The sequence below is a fragment of the Lampetra fluviatilis genome, chromosome 57 (genome assembly GCF_964198595.1).
Source record: "Lampetra fluviatilis chromosome 57, kcLamFluv1.1, whole genome shotgun sequence".
Lineage (NCBI taxonomy): Eukaryota > Metazoa > Chordata > Hyperoartia > Petromyzontiformes > Petromyzontidae > Lampetra > Lampetra fluviatilis.
This window is the reverse complement of record NC_136331.1, coordinates 462,098-488,974: the sequence shown is the minus strand read 5'-3', so window position 1 is coordinate 488,974 and position 26,877 is coordinate 462,098. Positions and strand designations below refer to the sequence as shown.

Sequence of the window (26,877 nt, the reverse complement as noted above, 5' to 3'; positions counted from 1 at the left end):
AGTGAATCAGCGAGTGCTGGATCATCCGTCACCCTGACTGCTGCTTTGCCTTGAACTCTATCCGGTGGTGCCCCACCGCAGATCTGCAGTGAATAATAACACGCTACCGCTCAGCCATGTTACCGCCCACCGTCACCACCCCCCCCCCCCGACTCCGAGGTCACAACCCCTCGGCCTGGGGCCGCCCCCCCGACTCACGCACGGCCCCCCGACTCACGTTGGACAGCAGCTGCTCGAGGTTGCGGCTGGCCGCCCCCTTGCGCGCCTCCTCTGCCATCGCCTCGCTCTCCACGTCCAGGTCAAAGTGGAGGCGCGCCAGCCTCTCCTGCAGCTCGCGCACGTGCTCCATCTGCTCGAACGAGCACTCGCTCCCTGCTCGCTCGCAAACACAGAGAGAGCGAGCCGCCCCGCCGGACAGTCTTTGACGATGATTCCCGTCATTGATGGAGCTGCTCTCCTTCACGTCTCCAGAGTGCTGCATGCGCACGATAAGCGACTTAATATCATAGTAATTAATATTTATACAGGGTCGTTCATGCAAAACTACATCTCACGACGCTGTGCATGACGGAAAAGCAATAAAATCAACAAAGAAAGGATATTGCGCCTATAAAGGATGACACAGAGCACGAGAAAAAGGTATGGCCAGCATCATTCCCAGCCACCTTTGTCTCCTCAGTGCTGATGTTTTTTGACACCGCACCAGGTACCGGGTTCAAATAATCGTCACCGACGGTGGCCATAAGCGGGAATCAGACTTGGGTCAACTTGGGCTCCTAAGAGGCCTGTAAACCAGTGGCCGGTTTGCTCAGTTTCCCAGCGAAGAGAACGACCCCCCCCTGCCCCACCCACTCCCACCCACTCCGTACCGAAGGCCTGCAGCTTGCCGCAGTGGAAGTCGTTGAGGAGGTTAACGAGGCCGCGCTCCATCTCCCGCACCTCCGACACGTCCGTCAGGAACGAGTGCTGCTGCGTGGGTCCAGCCACGGCTGCCACCGGCCCCTTGGGTGGCGCGCCGGGGGCCACGGCGCCGGCCGTGGCGGCAGCAGGCATGGGGGCGCTGGCGCGGTGGTGGCCTGTGGCGGCGGAGGTGCGGGGCTTGGTCGCTCTGCTAGAGATGGCGATGGGCACGCAGACACGGGGGAGTTACGGTAAGCTCGTGGTATGGCTAAGGGGGATGGGACAGGTGTGTGAGGTGTGCGTCACCCCTTAGGCTTGGCGGTGTGTACACGATGCGCAAATAGTGTGTGCATAGTGTGTGTGTGTGGCGTGTGTGTATAGTGTGTGTGAATCGAGTCTGTAAATAGAGGGTGTGTATAGTGTGTTTGGAGTGTGTAGTGTATTTGTGGAGTGTGTATAATGTATGATTAGTGTGTATATAGCAGGCGCGGTTCGTCCACTAGGGGCGTTGGGGCGCCAGTCAGAGTATCTATTCGCCTTGAGAGCCTGGTGTACGTGTTTGAGATCACTGGCCAGGTGTTCATGGTCGGAGATACATTTAACTCTATGGTGTAGCGTTTTGATGAGGGAATTCTTCTGGGATGGATGGTGGTGGGAATCAGGTTTTAGGTGTGGAAAGTGAGTGTGTGTATAGTGAGTGTGTGTATAGTGTGTGTATCGTGTGTATATAGTTTGTGTATGTGTGTGTAGTGTGTATAGTGTGTATAGTGTGTATAGTGAGTGTATGCAGTGTGTATTGTGTGCATAGTGAGTGTGTGCAGTGTGTATAGTGTGTATAGTGAGTGTGTGTATAGTGTGTGTGTATAGTTTGTGTATAGCGTGTGTGTGTGTATAGTGTGTGTGTTTATAGTGTGTGTGTATAGTGAGTGTGTGCAGTGTGTGTATAGTGTGTGTATTGTGAGTATATAGTGTGTAGTGTGTGTGTAGTGTGTATAGTGTGTGTACAGTGTGTTTATAGTATGTAGTGTGTGTGTAGTGTGTATAGTGAGTGTGTATAGTGTGTGTATTGTGAGTATATAGTGTGTGTAGTGTGTATAGTGTGTGTGTAGTGTGTGTAGTGTGTGTACAGTGTGTTTATAGTATGTTTATAGTCTGTAGTGTGTGTAGCGAGTGTGTGTATAGTGTGTATAGTGTGTATTGTGAGTATATAGTGTGTAGTGTGTATAGTGAGTGTGTGTGTAGTGTGTTTATAGTGAGTGAGTATAGTGAGTGTGTGTATAGTGTGTATAGCGAGTGTGTATAGTGTGTGTAGTGTGTATAGTGTGTGTGTAGTTAGTGTGTGTAGTGTGTGTAGCGAGTGTGTGTATAGTGTGTGTAGTGTGTATAGCGAGTGTGTGTATAGTGTGTATAGTGTGTGTGTAGTGAGTGTGTAGTGTGTATAGTGAGTGAGTGTGTATAGTGTGTAGTGTGTATAGCGAGTGTGTGTGTAGTGTGTATAGTGAGTGAGTGTGTGTGTAGTGTGTAAAGTGTCTTTGTATAGAGTGTGAATAGTGTGTGTATATAGTGTGTGGAAAGTGAGTGTGTGTATAGTGAGTGTGTGTATAGTGTGTGTATCGTGTGTATATAGTTTGTGTATAGTGTGTGTAGTGTGTGTATAGTGTATAGTGAGTGTGTGTAGTGTGTTTATAGTGAGTGAGTGAGTGTAGTGTGTAGTGTGTATAGTGTGTGTGTGTAGTATATAGTGTGTGTGTATAGTGTGTGTATAGTGTGTGTGTAGTGTGTGTAGTGTGTATAGTGAGTGTTTTCAGTGTGTATAGTGTGTGTGTAGTGTATAGTGAGTGTAGTGTGTATAGCGAGTGTGTGTAGTGTGTGTAGTGTGTGTAGTGTGTGTAGTGTGTGTATGTGTATATAGTGTGTGCAGTGTGTATAGTGTGTGTATAGTGTGTGTATAGCAAGTGTGTGTGTAGTGTGTATAGTGAGTGAGTGTGTGTATAGTGTGTAAAGTGTCTTTGTATATAGTGTGTATAGTGTGTGTATATAGTGTGTGGAAAGTGATTGTGTGTATAGTGAGTGTGTGTATAGTGTGTGTGTGTATCGTGTGTATATAGTTTGTGTATAGTGTGTGTAGTGTGTATAGTGTGTATAGTGAGTGTGTGCAATGTGTATATTGAGTGTGTGTAGTGTGTATAGTGAGTGTGTGCAGTGTGTATAGTGTGTAGTGTGTGTGTAGTGTGTAAAGTGAGTGTGTGTAGTGTGTTTATAGTGAGTGAGTAGTGTGTATAGTGTGTGTGTAGTGTATAGTGTGTGTGTATAGTGTGTGTGTAGTGTGTGTATGTATAGCGAGTGATTGTGTGTAGTGTGTGTAGTGTGTGTGTATAGTGTGTGTGTATAGTGTGTGTGTATAGCGAGTGTGTGTAGTGTGTATAGCGAGTGAGTGTGTGTATAGTGTGTGTGTGTATATAGTGTGTGTGTAGTGTGTATAGCGAGTGTGTTCAGTGTGTATAGTGTGTGTGTAGTATATAGTGAGTGTAGTGTGTATAGCGAGTGTGTGTAGTGTGTGTAGTGTGTATAGTGTGTGTAGTGTGTATAGTGAGTGTGTGTGCATGTATAGCGAGTGTGTGTAGTGTGTATAGCGAGTGAGTGTGTGTGTAGTGTGTGTGTGTATAGCGAGTGAGTATGTGTGTGTAGTGTGTGCAGTGTGTGTAATGTGTGTGTGTATAGCGAGTGAGTATGTGTGTGTAGTGTGTGTAGTGTGTGTGTGTATAGCGAGTGAGAGTGTGTGTAGTGTGTGTAGTGTGTGTGTATAGCGAGTGAGTGTGTGTGTAGTGTGTGTAGTGTGTGTGTGTATAGCGAGTGAGTGTGTGTGTATAGCGAGTGTGTGTAGTGTGTGTGTATAGTGTGTGTTTGTAGTGTGTATAGCGAGTGAGTGTGTGTGTAGTGTGTATAGTGAGTGTGTGTAGTGTGTGTATAGTGTGTGTATAGTGTGTGTGTGTGGTGTGTGTTTAGTGTGTGTGTAGTGTGTGTATAGCGAGTGAGTGTGTGTGTAGTGTGTGTGTGTATAGTGAGTGTGTGTAGTGTGTGTAGTGTGTGTGTGTAGTGTGTGTGTAGTGTGTATAGCGAGTGAGTGTGTGTGTGTATAGTGAGTGTGTGTAGTGTGTGTATAGTGTGTGGTGTGTGTGTTTAGTGTGTGTGTAGTGTGTGTGTGTAGTGTGTGTGTATAGCGAGTGTGTGTAGTGTGTGTGTATAGTGTGTGTGTGTATAGTGTGTGTGTAGTGTATATAGCGAGTGAGTGTGTGTGTAGTGTGTGTGTATAGTGTGTGTGTATAGCGAGTGTGTGAGTGTGTCGACATTGTGCGGGTAGCCAGGGTCGGCCAGCGCCCCCCACTCACCCCTTGGGCTTGGCGGGCTGCTGCTGCTGCTGCCGGGGGGAGTTGGCGGTGCCGGGCGGGCTGCTGCCGCCGCCGCCGCCGCTGAACGTGGCGCTTTTGCTGCCCGTGACGACGGCGGCGGCGCCGCGGGCAGCCGCCGTCGGCGCGGGGACCCCGCCGGGGTTCTGGTGGGGTCCGGGCTGAGCGCCGCCGGAGAACGACGACTTGGGGCTCCTTCGTCTCTTACGATCCTCCATTGGTCCTCACGCTGCACACACCACGGGTGAGGGGTGGGAGGTGGGTGGGGTGAGGGGAGGAGAGTCTACAGTACTTGTATATTATGGTTATTACACCCGCAGTGTTAACCAGGATGGCTCACGCAATTACACCGCAGACTGCTGTATAAGGTGATGGGTGTGCAGTGTAGGGTCTGAGGTGGTGAGTGTGAAGTGGTGAGTGTGAAGTGGTGAGTGTGAAGTGGTGAGAGTGAAGTGGTGAGAGTGAAGTGGTGAGTGTGAAGTGGTGAGTGTGAAGTGGTGAGTGTGAAGTGGTGAGTAACCCAAACACGACTCCACCCGAGTCCTCGCTCACACCTCTCCGGCCACTGTGGATCCTCTCAACTCCCAGGCTGAGGGTTCACCTCGCCCGGGGTCCTGGGTCTCCGCAACCCGGGCCCCTCTCGGCTCTCAGTCCTCAAAGAGACCCCTGTTGGGCCCCTATCGGCGCCGTGAGAGCCCCACAGGCCTAGCCCAGGCCGGGAGCGAGGCCTCGGCTCTGCGCTGCCCAAGGGCCCGGACAACGCTGCCTCTCACCAACCCCCTCACCAACACCCCTCACCAACCCCCTCACCAACCCTCTGCGCAATCTCCCTCCCAGCCCCTCTCACCCCCCCCCTCTCTCTCGCGCCCCCCCCTCTCGCGCTCCCCCCCCCCTCTCGCGCTCCCCCCCCCCCCCTCTCGCGCTCCCCCCCCCCCTCTCGCGCTCCCCCCCCCCCTCTCGCGCTCCCCCCCCCCCTCTCGCGCTCCCCCCCCCCTCTCGCGCTCCCCCCCCTCTCGCGCTCCCCCCTCTCGCGCCCCCCCCTCTCGCGCTCCCCCCCCCTCTCGCGCTCCCCCCCCTCTCGCGCTCCCCCCCCCCCTCTCGCGCTCCCCCCCCCCTCTCACGCTCCCCCCCTCTCACGCTCCCCCCCCCCTCTCACGCTCCCTCCCCCTCTCTCACGCTCCCCCCCCCCCTCTCACGCTCCCCCCCCCCTCTCTCACACGCCCCCCCCCCTCTCTCGCTCCCCCCCCCCTCTCGCGCTCCCCCCCCCCTCTCGCGCTCCCCCCCCCTCTCGCGCTCCCCCCCCTCTCGCGCTCCCCCCCCCCTCTCGCGCTCCCCCCCCCTCTCACGCTCCCCCCCTCTCACGCTCCCCCCCCTCTCTCACACGCCCCCCCCCTCTCTCACGCCCCCCCCCTCTCTCACGCTCCCCCCCCTCTCTCACGCTCCCCCCCCCCCCTCTCACGCTCCCCCCCCCCCTCTCACGCTCCCCCCCCCCTCTCACGCTCCCCCCCCCTCTCACGCTCCCCCCCCCTCTCTCACGCTCCCCACCCCCTCTCTCACGCTCCCCCCCCCCTCTCTCACGCTCCCCACCCCCTCTCTCACGCTCCCCCCCCCCTCTCTCACGCTCCCCCCCCCCTCTCTCACGCTCCCCCCCCCCCTCTCTCACGCTCCCCCCCCCCTCTCTCACGCTCCCCCCCCCTCTCTCACGCTCCCCCCCCCCTCTCTCACGCTCCCCCCCCCTCTCTCACGCTCCCCCCCCCTCTCTCACACTCCCCTCGATCGGGTCGAGCCTCTCGCGGCTCTCCTCTTCCGCCTCCGCCCCGCTGCGTCTCACAACCGTGGAGCCCCCCCCCCACGCCTCGCCCCGGCCCACGCCGCCTGGTGGCCACCCTCACGCATTGCTCCCGTGAGGGTTCGTGAGGGGTGAAGTCTTCTTCGTCTGCGAGAGTTGGACACTCCTCGGGGAGCGGGGGGGGGTTCCCCTACGATGGCAAATAGCGGTAACAATAATACAGGAATATCACGATGGAGCAAATATAAATGAGCGCAAAAAACAACCGCATCGCAAAAGGAAAAAAAAACGTGAATCAGAGGGTCTGAAAGTCCTGTCTGGCCCTCAAAGACCCCCTGGAGTAAGGGGGTTTTTGTGCGGACACCATTGAACACAGACGGTCACTGCATCGCGCGCTGCTTCTAAGGCCGTCTGGAACGTTCTTTGTGGGGGCCGTTGGCCCCCGGGGTCCCTCCCGCCTGCATCCCCTATTCCATTTACGTTACCCCACCTCCCTATTACCCGCTACGGTTTCGCCGGCATTCGAACGCGACGCCCCTACTGTTACAGCCTCGCGCCGCGCTCCCACGCTGCGAGCATACGTGCGCACAGCATCATCAATCAAACGCCACACTCCCCCTCTTTACACCGCTACGTACAGCTCTCGCACACTGCGAGCGTGTGCCCGTCTATAGCCCTGTGCGGCACTCGCCCCCACGTCGAATAACCACGTTACCAATGCGCATCCGTATCCGACACGTAACGAACGTATGCGCACTCACGCACACAGCTCTCCGCGGCACTCACTCACCACTGAATACTCGCGTTATGATCGCGCACCTGTATCACACACGGAGTGAACACACGCGACACCCACTCTCGCACCGCTCTGCGCAGCGCTCCCCCGAGGCGAGCCGCAGCACTACAGAACCACTGTGTACACACGCTCACCCACGCGCTCAGCTCCGCGCAGCGCTCACTCACGTGGCGAACCACTGTGTACACACGCGCACCCGCGCGCTCAGCTCCGCGCAGCGCTCACTCACGTGGCGAACCACTGTGTACACCCGCGCACCCACACGCTCACATTGCTCGACAAGATCACGCGAGGCCACGCTTCGCTATTAATGATTTATTATCTGCTACCTGGTAATTAATGTTGAATCAGTGAGTCGACGAGGCTGGCCTATTCCACTAAACCTGTACCTATTCCCTATCTATCGGCTATTATCCTACTTCACCTCCCCACTCACTGTTTGGTGCCGACGGTGGTTCGCTGCGCCCTGTGCTAACAGCGTACCTCGGTGCGTCGCACGGACGTCCGGGTCGCTGGCTGGAGCTGCTGCTGGTCCTCTGGCGCTGGAGACAAGAGAGCGATTTCCCCTTTGCGCTCCCTATTTATCCTCCCTACCTCAAAGGGATGCGGCTCTGAACAATAGGCTCGCGACCCTCTGGCACGCGCACGGCGGTTCCGGGCGCTTTTGATATGCTAATTAATGCTCAACCTGCGCGGCGCAAATTCCAATCAATCCCTTTCTCACGCAGGCCCCCCCATTATTGCAGTTCATGCGGTGGCGTCCGTCACAAAGGCTCGCCGTGGGAATCTGTGCACGGGCTCCCCGCGCGCCTCCCCTCTCCTGATCTATTCATACCTTCAGCTCAATCATTTACCCTCCCCAACAATTGTGCCTGCGCGCTCAAGCGCAACTATCCCAACCTTCCGCGACTATGCGCAAGAGCCCCTGCGGTCCTGCTACTCATGCTGTCCCGTCCTTCCCCTGCTGGCCTCGTCGACGCATGGGGGGGGGGGTGTGTGTGGGGGATGCGTTTCAACCGTGGTGGCCGAATGCCCTTCGCCGCGGCCACACCATATTAAGGCCGGTCGCAGCGCCGCGGTGCAACATAGCGTCGGGGGAGGTCATCCAATTCCCTGATCGCCGGAAACCGTGAGAGTTAATCCCGATAAGGGTTTCTCGGATAAAAACCGGTCGATCAGGTGTCCTCCCCTTCCCGCTCTATGGGGGGGGGGGGATGCGTGCGGGTGTGTTCATGTGAGGTGAGGTGAGGGGGACGTGGGGTCGGCTCCGTCGCTTGGTGGTGGCGAGGCCGCAGATGGGGCGCCTGCTGAACGGTTTCGTGGTGGCGGCATCACATAGCCCCCCGAGGTGCCAGTCCCCGTCCCGGGTTGACTGGAGCACCTTGCTTGGGCCGCGCCCACGAGGAAACGTTGTGGGGTCCGGGGGATCCGTCCAGACCTGGTGGCTGGTCTCGGGGCGGGTGGCTCCGTCCTCTGTAGCTCCTGCGGCGGCCTCCTCCTCCACTCCAGCGGCTCTCCCCGTCCTCCGGTACCTGTGGGCTGGGGCACAAACTCAGCAGCGGAAGGGTTTAGGGGCCGTCGTCCGCGTCGTCTCCTGACTGGATCGGGGCGTCTCGGGGGCCCGGCGAGGCCCATGTAGGGTGCGAGGCCCCCCAACACGAGGGATGCGGGTACTCCGGGATTTTGGGGGCTTCGGGTGACGGGGTTCTCTCTCGCCGGGGCCGCTTTCCACGGTTTTAAGCGGCGGACGTTGACCACCGTCTCTCGATTCCTCTCCCCGCCATAAATTAGTACCGTCCAGGGGGAGATCTGTCGCACCACGGTCCAGGGTCCCCGCCAGTAGGTCGTCAGTTTCCCCACCTGCCCGGCTCCGACGCGAGGGGTGTGTAGCCACACCTTAGCGCCTGTCAGGAATAAGGGGGGTTCCATGCGGGGTCGGGTGCCCTGTTCCTGCCGCCGATGCGCGGCTTCCCCTTGCGGGTATGCTCGGCCTCGGGCTTCTCGCAGGGTCTCCAACAGGTGTTCCACGGGGCGGCTTCCCTCCTCCGGCTGGGGGGAAGGGACGCCGAATAGCAGATCTGCGGGTAAACGAGACTCACGGCCGAACATCATTTAAAACGGGGTTTGTCCCATCGACGTGTGTACAGTGGTGGCGTAGGCGAAAAGGGCGTAGGGGAGGTGTTCGTCCCAATCCCGTTGATTTGCGGCCGCCATACGTTTGAGTTTCCCCGCTAGGGTCTGATTCATGCGCTCTACCATACCGTTCGCTTGGGGGTGGTACGCTGTGGTTCGGTCCTTCTGGATTCCGAATTCTCGGCACAGTGCCTGGAACAGCTCGGCCTCGAACTCGCTACCCTGGTCGGTGAGGACTTGTTCTGGGATCCCGTGCTTCAGTACGTAATGTTCCACAAATGCCCGGGCCACCACCAAGGCCGTTTTATCAGGGATAGCCACTGCCACGGGGTAGCGGGTGAAATACTCTACTGCGACCAGGATATACCGGTTGCCTCGATGGGATCGCGGGAATGGCCCCTGTAGGTCGATCCCGACCAGCTGATTCGTGCGGCTGACGCGGAACGGCCTTAGGGGTACCTGGTATCGTGCCGGTTTCGGCCCGCACTGCTGACAGGCACGGCAGCCCTGTACCCAGGCCGCCACGTCTTGTGCCAATTTGGGCCAGAGATACTGGCGACGCAGGGTCTCTCGCGTGCGTCGTTCCCCATCGTGGCCCCCGAGTGGGTGGTCATGCACCAGCCGTAGCAGCTGGGGTCGCACCTGGGCAGGAACACAGATGCACCCGGGCTGGCCGGCCTCGGTTAACTCCCGTACCACTCCGTTCTGCACACACAACCGGGCATACAAACCGCTCCAGGGTCCTGGTAGGGCGCTCTTTTCCTCCCGCAGTGCCGCCTCCACTGCCGCCAGATCCGGATCTCGCTGCTGGGTCTGTCTCAGCTGCTCGTCGTTTAGGCCCGGGAAGGCGCAGCCGACGTCCTCCTGGATCCGTCCAATCGGGTCCCGAGCCGCGGGTCCCGCGCTTGCCGGGCGGTCGACGGGATCCTCGGTGCCACCTGTGAGGGTCTCTGTGGCGCACACTGCACTCTCTCTCGCTGGGGGGGGGTCATTGGCCGCGGCCTCTCGGGGGTCCGTTGCCTGCCGGCAGCGTCCCCCCGTGAAACACGGGCAGGCCTCCTCCGCCCTTGTCTCGGCGTACACCGTGGGTCGCCTCGACAAGGCGTCCGCGTTTGCATGCGTCCGGCCAGCCCGATACTCGATTTGCAGGTTGTACTCCTGCAACTGCGCCAACCACCGGGCCATCTGCCCCCGCGGCTCCTTGAATGTAAGAAGGAACTGCAGAGCATAATGGTCAGTGCGTACGCGACATTTCCTGCCGTACAAATACGGCCGGAACTGCTTACATGCGAAAATCACGGCGTACAACTCTTGACGGGTCACGCAATAGTTAAGCTCGGCCCCACTCAAGGGCCGGCTGGCGTACGCGATGACTCGTTCCGTCCCATCCTGTACCTGTGACAACACCGCGCCCAGCCCGCTGCTGCAGGCGTCGGTGTCCAAAATAAAATCGGTGGTAAAATTGGGGAAAGCGAGGGTGGGGGCGTGGGTGAGGTGGTCTTTGAGAGTGGTGAAGGCCGTCTGGCAGGCCCCCATCCACTGATAGGGGTGCTTAGGGGAGGTGAGTTGGGTGAGGGGGCGTGCAATCTCGCTGAATCCCTTTACAAATCGACGATAATAGGTGGCGAGCCCCAAAAATGATCTCATCTCTGTCAGATTCCTTGGCCGTGGCCACTCCACTACGGCGCGTACCTTCTCCGGATCGGTGCGCATGCCTGCCTCGCTGACGCGATGCCCGAGGTACCCCACCTCGCGTTGTGCGATGTAACACTTACGGGGCTTGAGCTTGAGATGAGCCGCTCGCAGTCGCTGGAACACCTCTCGTAGCCTGGACCAATGCTCAGACAAAGATCTACTGAACACGATCACATCGTCCAAGTAAATCAGGCACTGTTCCCATTGCAAACCACGCATCACCAACTCCATCAGCCGCTGGAACGTCGCAGGCGCATTTGTGAGTCCGAACAGGAGTACTCGAAACTCGAATAGTCCCATCGGGGTGGTGAATGCGGTTTTTGGCCGATCCTCCTCCGCCATCTCCACCTGCCAGTACCCGGACGCGAGATCGAGGGTGGAAAAATATCGCGCTCCGGCGAGGTTGTCAAAAGTGTCGTCGATGCGAGGTATGGGGAAGGCGTCGCCGAGCGTGACTGCGTTCAATTTACGGTAATCGACGCAGAACCGGGTTGACCCATCCTTTTTCGTTACTAGTACCACCGGGGCTGACCAGGGGCTCGCCGAGGGCTGAATTATGTTATCGCGAAGCATGTCCCCAACTGCCTCTTTGATCTGGGTGCGTTCGGGTGCGCCCACTCGGTATGCAGGGAGTTTGATGGGTCGGGCTGCACCGGTGTCAATTTGGTGCTTAACAAGGTCGGTCCAACCCACGTCCGAGTCGTGTTCACTGAATACGTCGGCATACTCCCGCAGTAACTCGCGCAGCTGATCGGTCTCTCTCTTAGGTAAGTCCACCCATGGTACATGTAATGCGTCGAGCAGGGGAACGACCTCGGCTCGGGGAGTCGGGCCGACTCGCCAGGCCAGGTCCTGATCACCCTCAGGACGACCGGGGTCCTCAGCCCAGAGTGCGAACACCGAGTCGTTAGAGTGGCGTGCGTGCAGGGGGTGTACGGTGGCTATCGGGGTGCGCCGTCGCAGTATCGCTGGGGTATTGTGGGGGTTAAACATCCGCATAACCAATCGGTCCCCATCTGCGTTTACCAACGTGGCGGATCCCACTATCCCATACCGTTTTGCCAACTCCGGGTGAGGAGTTAGCATTACCTCCCCTGATGGTCGGAGCGCGGGGTCGGTGGGGGATGTTGCCACCGGCACCAGCATCTCGGTGAGTGGGCCGATGGTGACTGCCGTCGCCAGGATAGCGGCCACAGGTGCGAAGCGGGGGCGCGTCGGGTCTCGTCCCAGGAATGGTATCCGCTCGCCGTTGCTCTCCACGGTGGCGCATCGCTGGCGGGGTTGCACGTTGAGTCCCAGCCGTTCTAAGAGGTCGGTACCTGCGATACACTCGTGACACAACGCACTCGACACGTAGAACTCCTGGGTGCACACCTGACTGCCTATGCGGACCTCTAGGGTGGCTCTCCCCAGCAGCCCCATTCCGGCTCCGCTCGCCGTGTGCAGCGCGCGGTCCGGTGCCTGCAGGTGACGCACGTCGACCCCGATCGCGCTGCAGTGCGCTGCGCTCACGAGCGAGGCCACCGCCCCCGTGTCCAGCAGGATTCGGGTACGCACTCCGTTTACCTCCCCTTCCACCAGCGACGTGGCCCCCGTGATCCCCGCCACCAGCTCCCGTAGCCAGTCACCAGGAGTCACCGTTTCCGTGGGCGTTGTTGCTGGAACCTGTGTGGAGATCACTCGCTCGCCATTATCACTGCAGCTTGTTTGTGTCGGGGCTACGTCGAATTCATCCCCCGGTGGTCCCCTCTCTAGGGGGGCCTTAGTGTTTGACCTTAGCTCTTGTCTAGCTCGGGCGACCTGAGGACAGTCCCTCCTGAGATGCCCTCGCCGATCGCACACATAACACGCCTGGGGAGGGGTGGCGGCTCCGTAGTGGGCTCTCTTCCCACTCCCTCCTCCCCCAGTGCGCTGCTGCTCATACTCTGCTTCTAGTCGGGCTATCCTTCCAGTTAGCCCTCCTACCGTGGAGTCTAGTTCCCCGATCTCGGATCGGATGGTCTCAACGGAGGATTGCAGTTTGGTCATATTCTCACCTACGTGGGTTACCCTCTCACCTACATGGGTTATCTTACCGTCCATTTGGTCTACCCGGCCAGCAATATCTCCCATGCCGGTCTGTAACCCGGCTACCCACCCCGGGGTGGTCTCGCTGGGTCTCTGGGGCTCCCTTGCTCGTCCCCTTACTGCGATGGCGGGCTTTTCCTCCTCGTCGGAGAGTAGGCTCGCTACGGCGCACTCTTGTCCCCTCCCTCGAGGCTGCGCGCGCTCACCCGAGAGTTTCTCGCATTTGCACGCGCGCTCAACGAGGGTGTTAAAAGAGAGGCGTGCACCGTCTACATTTGGCTGCCACCACGGGGTGCGTGCCAAATATCGCTGGACCTTCCCGGCGGCGAGGCCCTCAATTATTTTTGACTCGTACTCTGGGTACGCGAGCTGGGTCAACATGCGTACGTCCTCGGCGTAATCTCGCAGATCCTCGCCGGGTTGGCGGCGGCGTGCCTCTAAGGCCGTCTGCGCATCCTCCTCGTCATAGGCGCCGAAGCGCCGTTCGAGTTCGCACATTAATTTTTCCCACTGAGTTTGTGCGCTTGCGGGCAGAGCTTCCACAAAGTCAGCTGCCCGCCCATCTAAATGTAGCTCTAACTGCTGCAACGCCTCCTCATCTGACCACCCATTAACTTTTTTAGCCCCCCTGATGCTGCGGGCAAACGATTTCCATGATGGAATTCCTTTGCCCGTAAATGTGCATTTGATTTTAATCTGGGTTGGGGGGTCTCTCTCCCTTGGGGGCGCGGGGGATTGTCCCGTTTCTGACACCAATATGTGGGGGCCGTTGGCCCCCGGGGTCCCTCCCGCCTGCATCCCCTATTCCGTTTACGTTACCCCACCTCCCTATTACCCGCTACGGTTTCGCCGGCATTCGAACGCGACGCCCCTACTGTTGCAGCCTCGCGCTGCGCTCCCACGCTGCGAGCATACGTGCACACAGCATCATCAATCAAACGCCACACTCCCCCTCTTTACACCGCTACGTACAGCTCTCGCACACTGCGAGCGTGTGCCCGTCTATAGCCCTGTGCGGCACTCGCCTCCACGTTGAATAACCACGTTACCAATGCGCATCTGTATCCGACACGTAACGAACGTATGCGCACTCACGCACACAGCTCTCCGCGGCACTCACTCACCACTGAATACTCGCGTTATGATCGTGCACCTGTATCACACACGGAGTGAACACACGCGACACCCACTCTCGCACCGCTCTGCGCAGCGCTCCCCCAAGGCGAGCCGCAGCACTACAGAACCAGTGTACACACGCTCACCCACGCGCTCAGCTCCGCGCAGCGCTCACTCACGTGGCGAACCACTGTGTACACCCGCGCACCCACACGCTCACACTGCTCGACAAGATCACGCGAGGCCACGCTTTGCTATTAATGATTTATTATCTGCTACCTGGTAATTAATGTTGAATCAGTGAGTCGACGAGGCTGGCCTATTCCACTAAACCTGTACCTATTCCCTATCTATCGGCTATTATCCTACTTCATCTCCCCACTCACTGTTTGGTGCCGACGATGGTTCGCTGCGCCCTGTGCTAACAGCGTACCTCGGTGCGTCGCACGGACGTCCGGGTCGCTGGCTGGAGCTGCTGCTGGTCCTCTGGCGCTGGAGACAAGAGAGCGATTTCCCCTTTGCGCTCCCTATTTATCCTCCCTACCTCAAAGGGATGCGGCTCTGAACAATAGGCTCGCGACCCTCTGGCACGCGCACGGCGGTTCCGGGCGCTTTTGATATGCTAATTAATGCTCAACCTGCACGGCGCAAATTCCAATCAATCCCTTTCTCACGCAGGCCCCCCCATTATTGCAGTTCATGCGGCGGCGTCCGTCACAAAGGCTCGCCGTGGGAATCTGTGCACGGGCTCCCCGCGCGCCTCCCCTCTCCTGATCTATTCATACCTTCAGCTCAATCATTTACCCTCCCCAACAATTGTGCCTGCGCGCTCAAGCGCAACTATCCCAACCTTCCGCGACTATGCGCAAGAGCCCCTGCGGTCCTGCTACTCATGCTGTCCCGTCCTTCCCCTGCTGGCCTCGTCGACGCATGGGGGGGGGGGGGGGGGTGTGTGTGGGGGATGCGTTTCAACCATGGTGGCCGAATGCCCTTCGCCGCGGCCACACCATATTAAGGCCGGTCGCAGCGCCGCGGTGCAACGTAGCGTCGGGGGAGGTCATCCAATTCCCTGATCGCCGGAAACCGTGAGAGTTAATCCCGATAAGGGTTTCTCGGATAAAAAACGGTCGATCAGGTGTCCTCCCCTTCCCGCTCTATGGGGGGGGGGGGATGCGTGCGGGTGTGTTCATGTGAGGTGAGGTGAGGGGGACGTGGGGTCGGCTCCGTCGCTTGGTGGTGGCGAGGCCGCAGATGGGGCGCCTGCTGAACGGCTTCGTGGTGGCGGCATCACATCTTCCTTCCGTTATCAGGAAGCCACTGGGAGCTATGCACTTTTACATGCTCTAGATTGACAAGTTATTTCTTAAGAGGGTTAGATCGCGTAAATATAAATGTTTCGTTAAACCCGCCACCACCCGACAAAGACAATTTGTAATGTTTGTCACGTAAATGAAACGTGCCAATTCGTTACTCGTTCAGCTGAACTAGTAACGAGTTGGTATGTTTTGTTTACGTGACAAACCTCACTAATTGGCTTTGTAGGGCGGTGGTGGGTTTAACGACACGTTTATGTTCACGCGATCTAACCCAGAGCCCTCTATTGTGGATATTGGTCGCCCTCCGTGTTCAACTTATTTATGAAGGACTGTTTTTGTTTGTTTGTTGTCCTCCCCTCGCACCTCCGATTATCACGGTTGGCTACGTACAGTGCGAAAAAGTTCAACATGCAGGACATACTCCTCGGCCACTGCACTTAACCCATCGCCGACACATGACTAATGTTGATGTAGAACAACAACTATCATTTAAAATCGAAGTGGTTGAGCCAGATGATTGCGTCAGGAGTAGCGGAGTGAGTCGTTAAATGTCCCAAGGTTTTCTCTGGTTGACCACAGTCCAGTTTCTGGACCAGGATGTCCTTTGTCTTCACCGCTACCTTCTTAAAGGTGAACATGTAAGGTTGGCGTGAGGTCCAGCTTCACTCCGAGATAGGTCAGTGGGGTCATGTTGGATGTCTTTGTTGAGCGGCCTTTTGTGGAGTGGAGGAACCAGTCAAACGGCCTTGTTTTTAAATCAGCTACGTAACGCTGTGCGGAAGCTACAAGACCCTGCCGCTCCAAATAAAGCTGCCGCTCTTCACGGTCACACTGATGTCGTCCCTTTTTGTATATGCTTGGGAAACGTCCAGCCATGGTAAAGGAACATCTGCACTGGTTTGAAACATTTAGGCCAGCCTGTCTGCGATCTGTCCTGGGTTTGACCAGACTATTGTGTAAGGAGCTCACAGATCCATCAGTGAGCTCCTCCGGCAGGCGAGGCTGCGTTAGCGAGGTAATTTAGCCCGCATGCCCAGCTACCGCATGCCCAAGCAGTTCATGTCTGGCCGGATAGAGTGGGCGAAACGGTCACGGCGTGGGTTAGATGTGGTGCAGAAGAATGTGGAGCCGAGTGGCCTTTCCGAAGTCAGGTACATAACCAGCGGTGTCAAGATCGGCCTCTATGGAGGATGTTCGTGAAGGACGCTCCTGGGCAGCTGGAAGCAGTCACCCTCCAACAACAGCGTGAGGGTGGAGTGACGCTCACAACAACGAGCTCGTTGGCACAGTGGGGGGCACAGGTGGTTGTTCCTCAGTTATCGCAGTAAACCCATAGCACTAGGGTCTGTCCCGTGACCGCTTGCCAACGAGCTTTTCCACGTGGCTTCAATGTGCACGGAGCATGGCACAAGCGCCATAGTGACGACACCGCCACTTTGTGGAGAGCCGGTGGTTGTTGTGAGGGAGCTGGGCGGAGGAGTGCGAGGGAGTGTGGGGGGGAGGGGCAGAGACGAGGGTGAGTGGGGGGTAGGGGAGAGTTGATGGGAGGGAGTTGAGAGCCTCACCTGTGAGTGGGAGGGAGGTGTGGGGGGGGAGTGAGAGAGTGTGGGGGGGGAGAGGCAGAGACGAGGGTGAGTGGGGGGTAGGGGAGGGTTGATGGGAGGGAGTTGAGAGCCTCACCTGTGAGTGGGAGGGAGGTGTGGGGGGGGAGTGAGAGAGTGTGGGGGGGGAGGCAGAGACGAGGGTGAGTGGGGGGTAGGGGAGGGTTGATGGGAGGGAGTTGAGAGCCTCACCTGTGAGTGGGAGGGAGGTGTGGGGGAGGAGTGAGTGGAGGCGGCGCGTGGGGGGCGCGGTGGGGGAGGGTGACGCGGCGGCGGCGGGATGAGGGCTGCTGCTGCTGGCTGGAGGTAGGGGGAGGGGAGAGAAGAGGAGGAGGAGAGGGGTCTCGCCTCGTTTCCCCGGGACTGGGAGAGTGGAACATGGCGGTGGCGAGTGCTACAAGTGGCCGTCGGGACGCGCTGCAGTGAAGTGGCCGCCACGATGCCCTTCTACAGCCGCGTGGTCGAGCCGCGCCACCTGGGCCGCCGCCACCGCGCGGGAGACGAAGCGGCGCTTCCCCTTCGCCATGGCGTGGAGCTGCGGGACGGAGCGAACCGGGGTCTGGTGGGGCTGCTGCGGCAGCTGGGAGAGCTGAGCCGGCACGCCGAGGGGGTCCTGGCGGGGCTCGAGGAGGAGGCGAGTGCCGTGGGGGGCCGCGCGGGGCTCCTGGCGGCCCGCGTGGGCGCGCTCGGCACGGCCGTGGCCGCTCTGGATGCCAAGCGGGTTCGAGTCCGTGAGTGTCTCCCCCTCACCACTACTCACCAATACTCACTCCACTACTCACACTGCCCCTCACCAATACTCACCACTACTCACACTGCCCCTCACCACTACTCGCCACTACTCACACTGCTGCTCACCACTACTCACATTGCCCCTCACCACTACTCACCACTACTCACTCCACTACTCACCACTACTCACTCCACTACTCACCACTACTCACACTGCCGCTCACCACTACTCACTCCACTACTCACTCAACTACTCACACTGCCTCTCACCACTACTCACTCCACTACTCACCACTACTCACCACTACTCACACTGCCGCTCACCACTACTCACCACTACTCACTCCACTACTCACACTGCCCCTCACCACTACTCACTCCACTACTCACCACTACTCACCACTACTCACACTGCCGCTCACCACTACTCACTCCACTACTCACTCAACTACTCACACTGCCCCTCACCACTACTCACCACTACTCACTCCACTACTCACCACTACTCACCACTACTCACACTGCCGCTCACCACTACTCACTCCACTACTCACTCAACTACTCACACTGCCCCTCACCACTACTCACCACTACTCACTCCACTACTCACCACTACTCACCACTACTCACACTGCCGCTCACCACTACTCACTCCACTACTCACCACTACTCACACTGCTCCTCACCACTACTCACTCCACTACTCACCACTACTCACTCCACTACTCACACTGCCCCTCACCACTACTCACACTGCTCCTCACCACTACTCACACCACTACTCACCACTACTCACCACTACTCACTCCACTACTCACACTGCCCCTCACCACTACTCACACTGCTGCTCACCACTACTCACTCCACTACTCACACTGCTACTCACCACTACCCACTGCTGCTCACCACTACTCACACTGCCCCTCACCACTACTCACCACTACTTACTCCACTACTCACACTTACACGACCACCTCTCACGCAGCTACCGGCCGCAGCGAATACAAACAAATACGCCGCACGCACACGCCGTACACGCCGTACACCCAACACAATACACTACACATTGTGTGCACTGTATATAGACAATACACAGCTTATATACACAACATGTAGAACTTGTACATGAACACAACTTATATTTACACACACATACCACACTTTTATACCAAACTTTTTACACACAAAGCATATTCGCAACACAACTTTTACACACAACACACACAACACACACAACACACATACACCCAACACAGACAACGTCTATACACACCACCACCACCGCCACAGACTATACACCACAACACACAACTTATACAACACAGTACACACAACTTATACACCACAATACACAACTTATACACCACAATACACAACTTATACACCACGACACACAACTTATACACCACGACACGCAACTTATACACCACAATACACAACTTATAAAGCACAACACACAACTTATACACCACGACACACAACTTATACACCACGACACACAACTTATACACCACGACACGCAACTTATACACCACAATACACAACTTATAAAGCACAACACACAACTTATACACCACGACACACAACTTATACACCACGACACACAACTTATACACCACGACACGCAACTTATACACCACAACACGCAACTTATACACCACGACACACAACTTATACACCACGACACGCAACTTATACACCACAATACACAACTTATAAAGCACAACACACAACTTATACACCACGACACACAACTTATACACCACGACACGCAACTTATACACCACAATACACAACTTATAAAGCACAACACACAACTTATACACCACGACACACAACTTATACACCACGACACGCAACTTATACACCACAACACGCAACTTATACACCACGACACACAACTTATACACCACGACACGCAACTTATACACCACAATACACAACTTATAAAGCACAACACACAACTTATACACCACGACACACAACTTATACACCACGACACGCAACTTATACACCACGACACGCAACTTATACACCACAACACGCAACTTATACACCACAACACACAACTTATACACCACAACACACAACGTATACACCACGACACACAACTAATACACCACAACACACAACTTATACAACACGACACACAACTTATACACCACGACACACAACTTATACAACACGACACACAACTTATACACCACGACACACAACTTATACACCACGACACACAACTTATACACCACAACACACAACTTATACAACACGACACACAACTTATACACCACGACACACAACTTATACACCACGACACACAACTTATACACCACGACACACGACGTATACACCACGACACACAACTTATACACCACGACACACAACTTATACACCACAACACACAACTTATACAACACGACACACAACTTATACACCACGACACACAACTTATACACCATGACACACAACTAATACACCACGACACACGACGTATACACCACGACACACAACTTATACACCACGACACACAACTTATACAACACGACACACAACTTATACACCACGACACACAACTTATACACCACGACACACAACGTATACACCACGACACACAACTAATACACCACAACACGCAACTTATACACCACAACACACAACTTATACACCACGACACACAACTTATACAACACGACACACAACTTATACACCACGACACACAACTTATACACCACGACACACAACTTATACACCACGACACACGACGTATACACCACGACACACAACTTATACACCACGACACACAACTTATACACCACGACACACAACTTATACACCACGACACACAACTTATACAACACGACACACAACTTATACACCACGACACACAACTTATACACCACGACACACAACTTATACACCACGACACACGACTTATACACCACGACACACGACTTATACACCACGACACACAACTTATACACCACGACACACCACTTATACACCACGACACACGACTTATACACCACGACACACCACTTATACACCACGACACACAACTTATACACCACGACACACAACTTATACACCACGACACACAACTTATACAACACGACACACAACTTATACACCACGACACACAACTTATACACCACGACACACAACTTATACACCACGACACACGACTTATACACCACGACACACAACTTATACACCACGACACACAACTTATACAACACGACACACAACTTATACACCACGACACACAACTTATACAACACGACACACAACTTATACACCACAACACACAACTTATACACCACAACACACAACTTATACACCACGACACACAACTTATACACCACGACACACAACTTATACACCACGACACACAACTTATACAACACGACACACAACTTATACACCACGACACACAACTTATACACCACGACACACAACGTATACACCACGACACACAACTAATACACCACAACACGCAACTTATACACCACAACACACAACTTATACACCACGACACACAACTTATACAACACGACACACAACTTATACACCACGACACACAACTTATACACCACGACACACAACTTATACACCACGACACACGACGTATACACCACGACACACAACTTATACACCACGACACACAACTTATACACCACGACACACAACTTATACACCACGACACACAACTTATACAACACGACACACAACTTATACACCACGACACACAACTTATACACCACGACACACAACTTATACACCACGACACACGACTTATACACCACGACACACGACTTATACACCACGACACACAACTTATACACCACGACACACCACTTATACACCACGACACACGACTTATACACCACGACACACCACTTATACACCACGACACACAACTTATACACCACGACACACAACTTATACACCACGACACACAACTTATACAACACGACACACAACTTATACACCACGACACACAACTTATACACCACGACACACGACTTATACACCACGACACACGACTTATACACCACGACACACAACTTATACACCACGACACACAACTTATACAACACGACACACAACTTATACACCACGACACACAACTTATACACCACGACACACAACTTATACACCACGACACACAACTTATACAACACGACACACAACTTATACACCACAACACACAACTTATACACCACGACACACAACTTATACACCACGACACACAACTTATACACCACAACACACAACTTATACACCACGACACACAACTTATACACCACGACACACAACTTATACACCACGACACACAACTTATACACCACGACACACAACTTATACACCACGACACACAACTTATACACCACAACACACAACTTATACACCACGACACACAACTTATACACCACGACACACAACTTATACACCACAACACACAACTTATACACCACGACACACAACTTATACACCACGACACACAACTTATACACCACGACACACAACTTATACAACACGACACACAACTTATACACCACAACACACAACTTATACACCACAACACACAACTTATACACCACGACACACAACTTATACACCACAACACACAACTTATACACCACGACACACAACTTATACACCACGACACACAACTTATACACCACGACACACGACTTATACACCACGACACACAACTTATACACCACGACACACCACTTATACACCACGACACACGACTTATACACCACAACACACAACTTATACAACACGACACACAACTTATACACCACGACACACAACTTATACACCACGACACACAACTTATACACCACGACACACAACTTATACACCACGACACACGACTTATACACCACGACACACAACTTATACACCACGACACACAACTTATACACCACAACACACAACTTATACACCACAACACACAACTTATACACCACAACACACAACTTATACAACACGACACACAACTTATACACCACGACACACAACTTATACACCACAACACACAACTTATACAACACGACACACAACTTATACAACACGACACACAACTTATACACCACAACACACAACTTATACAACACGACACACAACTTATACACCACGACACACAACTTATACACCACGACACACAACTTATACACCACGACACACAACTTATACACCACGACACACGACTTATACACCACGACACACAACTTCTACACCACACAACTTCTACAACACACAACGTATACACGACAGTACACACGCACAGTCGGACTGTGCACTGCTGTCGTAGTGGAGTCGCTGTGCGTGGTGGTAGAGGGGGGGGAGTCGAGCCCAGGCCACGCATCCTGTGGAGGAGACGACTGGAGTGCCCCTCCGAGACGGTCACCTCCCGTCTCGGTCGGGGCAGCTGACGGCAGCAGCAGCAGGAGGAGGAGGGTTCGGTGATGTGTGCTGGTTGTTTTGATTCCCGTAAATGATGGTAATCTTGAGGATGATTTTGTTGATGATAGAGCCGCCGGCTTCCTTTACGCCCAGGAGCGTTTCGGATAACTTTACACCTGATAAGCGACTTTCAAAAGTCGCATCTCATCTTCAACACATTCGAAAGGGGCACCCCTCCCCCAGTGGCAGCTGTCCCCGTGCGGCGGCACAAGGTGAACTCGGGGGGGGGGGGCGATGCCTGCTGCTGTGTGAGAGATCCCACACCACAGTAATAACCAGGGCGGACTGGTGGAGTCGAACCGCAGAGCTCCACAACAGAGCGGCCGAGAAGGTGCCAACCGCTGTGGCTGTGAAGGTTTCCCACGTGGGGAGCCGATTGTTTGAGTTGTGGGGGAACCCTTTGATCAACGTGTCTGGGTTTCGCCCGGGTAGACTGCCTGGTAGCAACAGAACTTCGCACTGAAGTTTGGTTCAAATCGGATCGAGTTACTGGAGTTGTTATCCTGAGCTCCGCGTGTAGCCCACGGACGGACGGACCTCGTGCCCTGTTCTGATCTCGGCTGCGATTGTGAAGTGTGAAGCCGCGATGGACACAGACCCCGACATCTGGCACAACCCAACGTACAGCGCAGAGCCACTCAAGCACACAGTACAACCACACTACTACTACACAGTACAACCACACAGTACAACCACACTACTACTACACAGTACAACCACTCGGTACAACCACTCTACTACTACACAGTACAACCACACAGTACAACCACTCTACTACTACACAGTACAACCACTCTACTACTACACAGTACAACCACTCACAGTATAACCACTCACAGTACAACCACTCACAGTACAACCACTCGGTACAACCACTCTACTACTACACAGTACAGCCACTCTCAACCACACAGTACAACCACTCAGTACAACCACACAGTACAACCACTCTTCATCATACACAGTGCAACCACACAGAGTACAACCACACAGAGTACAACCACACAGAGTACAACCACACAGAGTACAACCACACACAGTACAACCACACACAGTACAACCACACACAGTACAACCACACACAGTACAACCACTCTACTACTACTCAGTACAACCACACAGTATAACCACTCTACTACTAGTCAGCACAACCACACACAGTACAACCACTCACAATACAACCACGCTGACCACTGCACGCGGCGCAGTCCCCGTGTTGACTCTGGGAGCCCCCCCCCCGGCTGGGTCTGCGTGAGCAAGAGATTAGTCACGTGCCGCTACCCACACGCATCCGCAGCGGGCGTCTGGCATCTGCTTCTCGCTGCAGCAGGGGGCTCGGGTTCAGCTTGCAGCAGGGGTGAGTGCAGCAGGGGTGTCTGGCTCATAGTGCAGCAGGGGGCTCGGGTTCGGTGTGCAGCTGGGGTGTCTGGCTCATAGTGCAGCTGAGTGTGTAGCAGGGGTGGGTGCAGCAGAGGTGTCTGGTTCATAGTGCAGCAGGGGTACATCAGGTTCGTGGTGCAGCAGGGGTGTCTGTGTCGGTGCCGCAGGGTCGCTGCACGTGTGCAGGACGGGGTCAGTCGTTGTTTCAGGGTGAACGTGTAACAGCAGGGGCTGTTTGAATGAAGTGTAGCAGTGGGTGCAGCAGGATATGCAGCAGAGTTTGCTTGGAGAAGTGTGCAGTGGGGTGTGCGTGTATGAGAGTGCGGCAGGATGTGTAGATGGCGGGGGGGGGTTGCAGCAGGGGTCCTGGGGTCGCTCCCCGTGTCCCAGTAAACACCCGGGCCCCGTGAGAATCTCGGTGCTTCCTTCCTCCGCGGGGGGGGGGGTGGAGAAATCTCACGCTTCTCTCGGAGTGAGTGTTAGAATGCGTGTGTGCGTGTGAGTTTGCGCGTGTGTGTGCGCGTGTGTGTGCGTGTGAGTGTGAGTTTGCGCGTGAGTGTGCGTGTGTGTGAGTGTGCGTGAGTTTGCGCGTGTGTGTGAGTGTGCGTGTGAGTTTGTGCGTGGGAATGTGTAAGTGTGTGAGTGAGCGTGTGTGTGTGCGTGTGTGTGCGTGTGAGTGTGAGTCTGCGTGTGTGAGTGTGTGTGTGAGCGTGTGTGTGAGTCGTGTGAGTGAGCGTGCATGAGCTTTGGGAGCGGCACACACACACTGGTTAAACGCATCGCGCCAAGAACCCGGCGACCCGAGTTCGCTTCCCACTCACGGCCAAAATCGGTGACGAATATCCCCTCGACTCGGCCTTTAATGATTTCCTGTGCAAACACCAACGCTGGGGAGACAAAGGCGGCCCGGCGTGGTGCTGGCCACTAGTCCCCCCCCCCGTCATCATGTGTGTGCCAACTTGGATAGAAGGTCGCTAACGGCCCTTGCCCCCCCCCCAACAGTCTGTTAAAGGCTACACGGGGGACCTTTTCCTTGTGTGCGTGTGTGGGATGCGGGTGCCCGGCTGTGCGGGAAGCCGCTGCCTTCCGCCCATTGATGTTCAGTGGGGACCGGGACCCACGGACGAGGGGGGGGGGTGAAATTGTGAGTGGGGGTCATGGCTGAATGGGGGGCAGGTGGGGGTACCCCCAGTGGGAACGAGGAAGGAACAGGCGGAGGAGCTGATCACCGTGAGCCCCCAACATGGCGGCGGCGTGGCTCTCGAGTGTGCAGGCGGTGCAGCTGCAGAGCGGCCCATGCTGGGGTACAAAGTGGGGGTGGGGGGCGTAATTGGGCCACTGCACTCGCAGAGAGACCCACAGACTCCTACAGAGACCCACACACTCAGAGACTCGCAGAGACCCACGGACTCGCACAGAGACCCCCACAGACTCCTACAGAGACCCACACACTCAGAGACTCGCAGAGACCCACGGACTTCCACAGAGACCCCCACAGACTCCTACAGAGACCCACACTCTCACAGAGACTCCCACAGAGACCCACGGACTCCCACAGAGACCCACGGACTCCCACAGACTCCCACAGAGACCCACAGACTCCCACAGAGACCCACAGACTCCCACAGAGACCCACAGACTCCCACAGAGACCCACAGACTCCCACAGACTCCCACAGACTCCCACAGAGACCCACAGACTCCCACAGAGACCCACAGACTCCCACAGAGACCCACAGACTCCCACAGAGACCCACAGACTCCCACAGAGACCCACAGACTCCCACAGAGACCCACAGACTCCCACAGAGACCCACAGACTCAATGCGAACCAATGGTCTCTCACACACAAGAGCCTAGTGACACCATGAGCCACATGCTGTTGGCCCCTTTCTGCTCTGTACCCCTCTGCTGCCCTCTCCTAGCTCCTGCGTCCGATGGCAAGGGGGGGGGGTGAACTAGTTGGGGGTAGGGGATTATGAAGCGATGTTGAGAAATGTGTGTTTTTGACAGCTCTAGGCGACGTCGACCGTCGCCACTGGCCCCGCGGTGTGGTTTCCTGACCGGGATGGGGTGGGGAGGCAGGGGGGACAGTCTTGGCAGGGGGAGCTGTCTTGGGGACTTTAGACAGGCACTGGTGACCATGCTGTGTGGACATGGCCTGCAGTCCAGCGCCGTGCAGTCAGCCAGGGTTGGCGGATCGCACACAAAAAGACATATCCCCCATATAGCCTTAACAGACTGTAGGGGAAAGTGCTGTTAGCGAGCACCTATGAAGGCCGGAACGGTACACGAGGGGGTGGGTGGCCAGCACCACGCCCGACCGCCTTTGTCTCCCTCGTGGCGATGTTTACACACTGCACCAGGTACTCATTTGAGGCTGAGTCGACCTAGGGGAGGCCCAGGACCGGTTCAGATAATCATCACCGGTGTTGGCCGTGAGCGGGAATCAAACCCGGGTCTCCAGGTTC

The 26,877-nt window shown here is 55.5% G+C and overlaps 1 protein-coding gene across 1 annotated transcript in view; it reads left to right on the top strand.

Moving 5' to 3' along the window:
* Positions 1-1,051: 1,051 nt before the first annotated feature.
* Positions 1,052-26,877, top strand: part of LOC144950354 (uncharacterized) — a 66,210-nt gene continuing 40,384 nt past the window's right edge. Inside the window, exons 1-3 of the mRNA XM_078880470.1 lie at positions 1,052-1,090; positions 4,262-4,551; positions 17,274-17,551. Of these exons, the coding sequence (XP_078736596.1) occupies positions 1,052-1,090; positions 4,262-4,551; positions 17,274-17,551 (607 nt within the window). The remainder of the gene's footprint in view (positions 1,091-4,261; positions 4,552-17,273; positions 17,552-26,877) is intronic.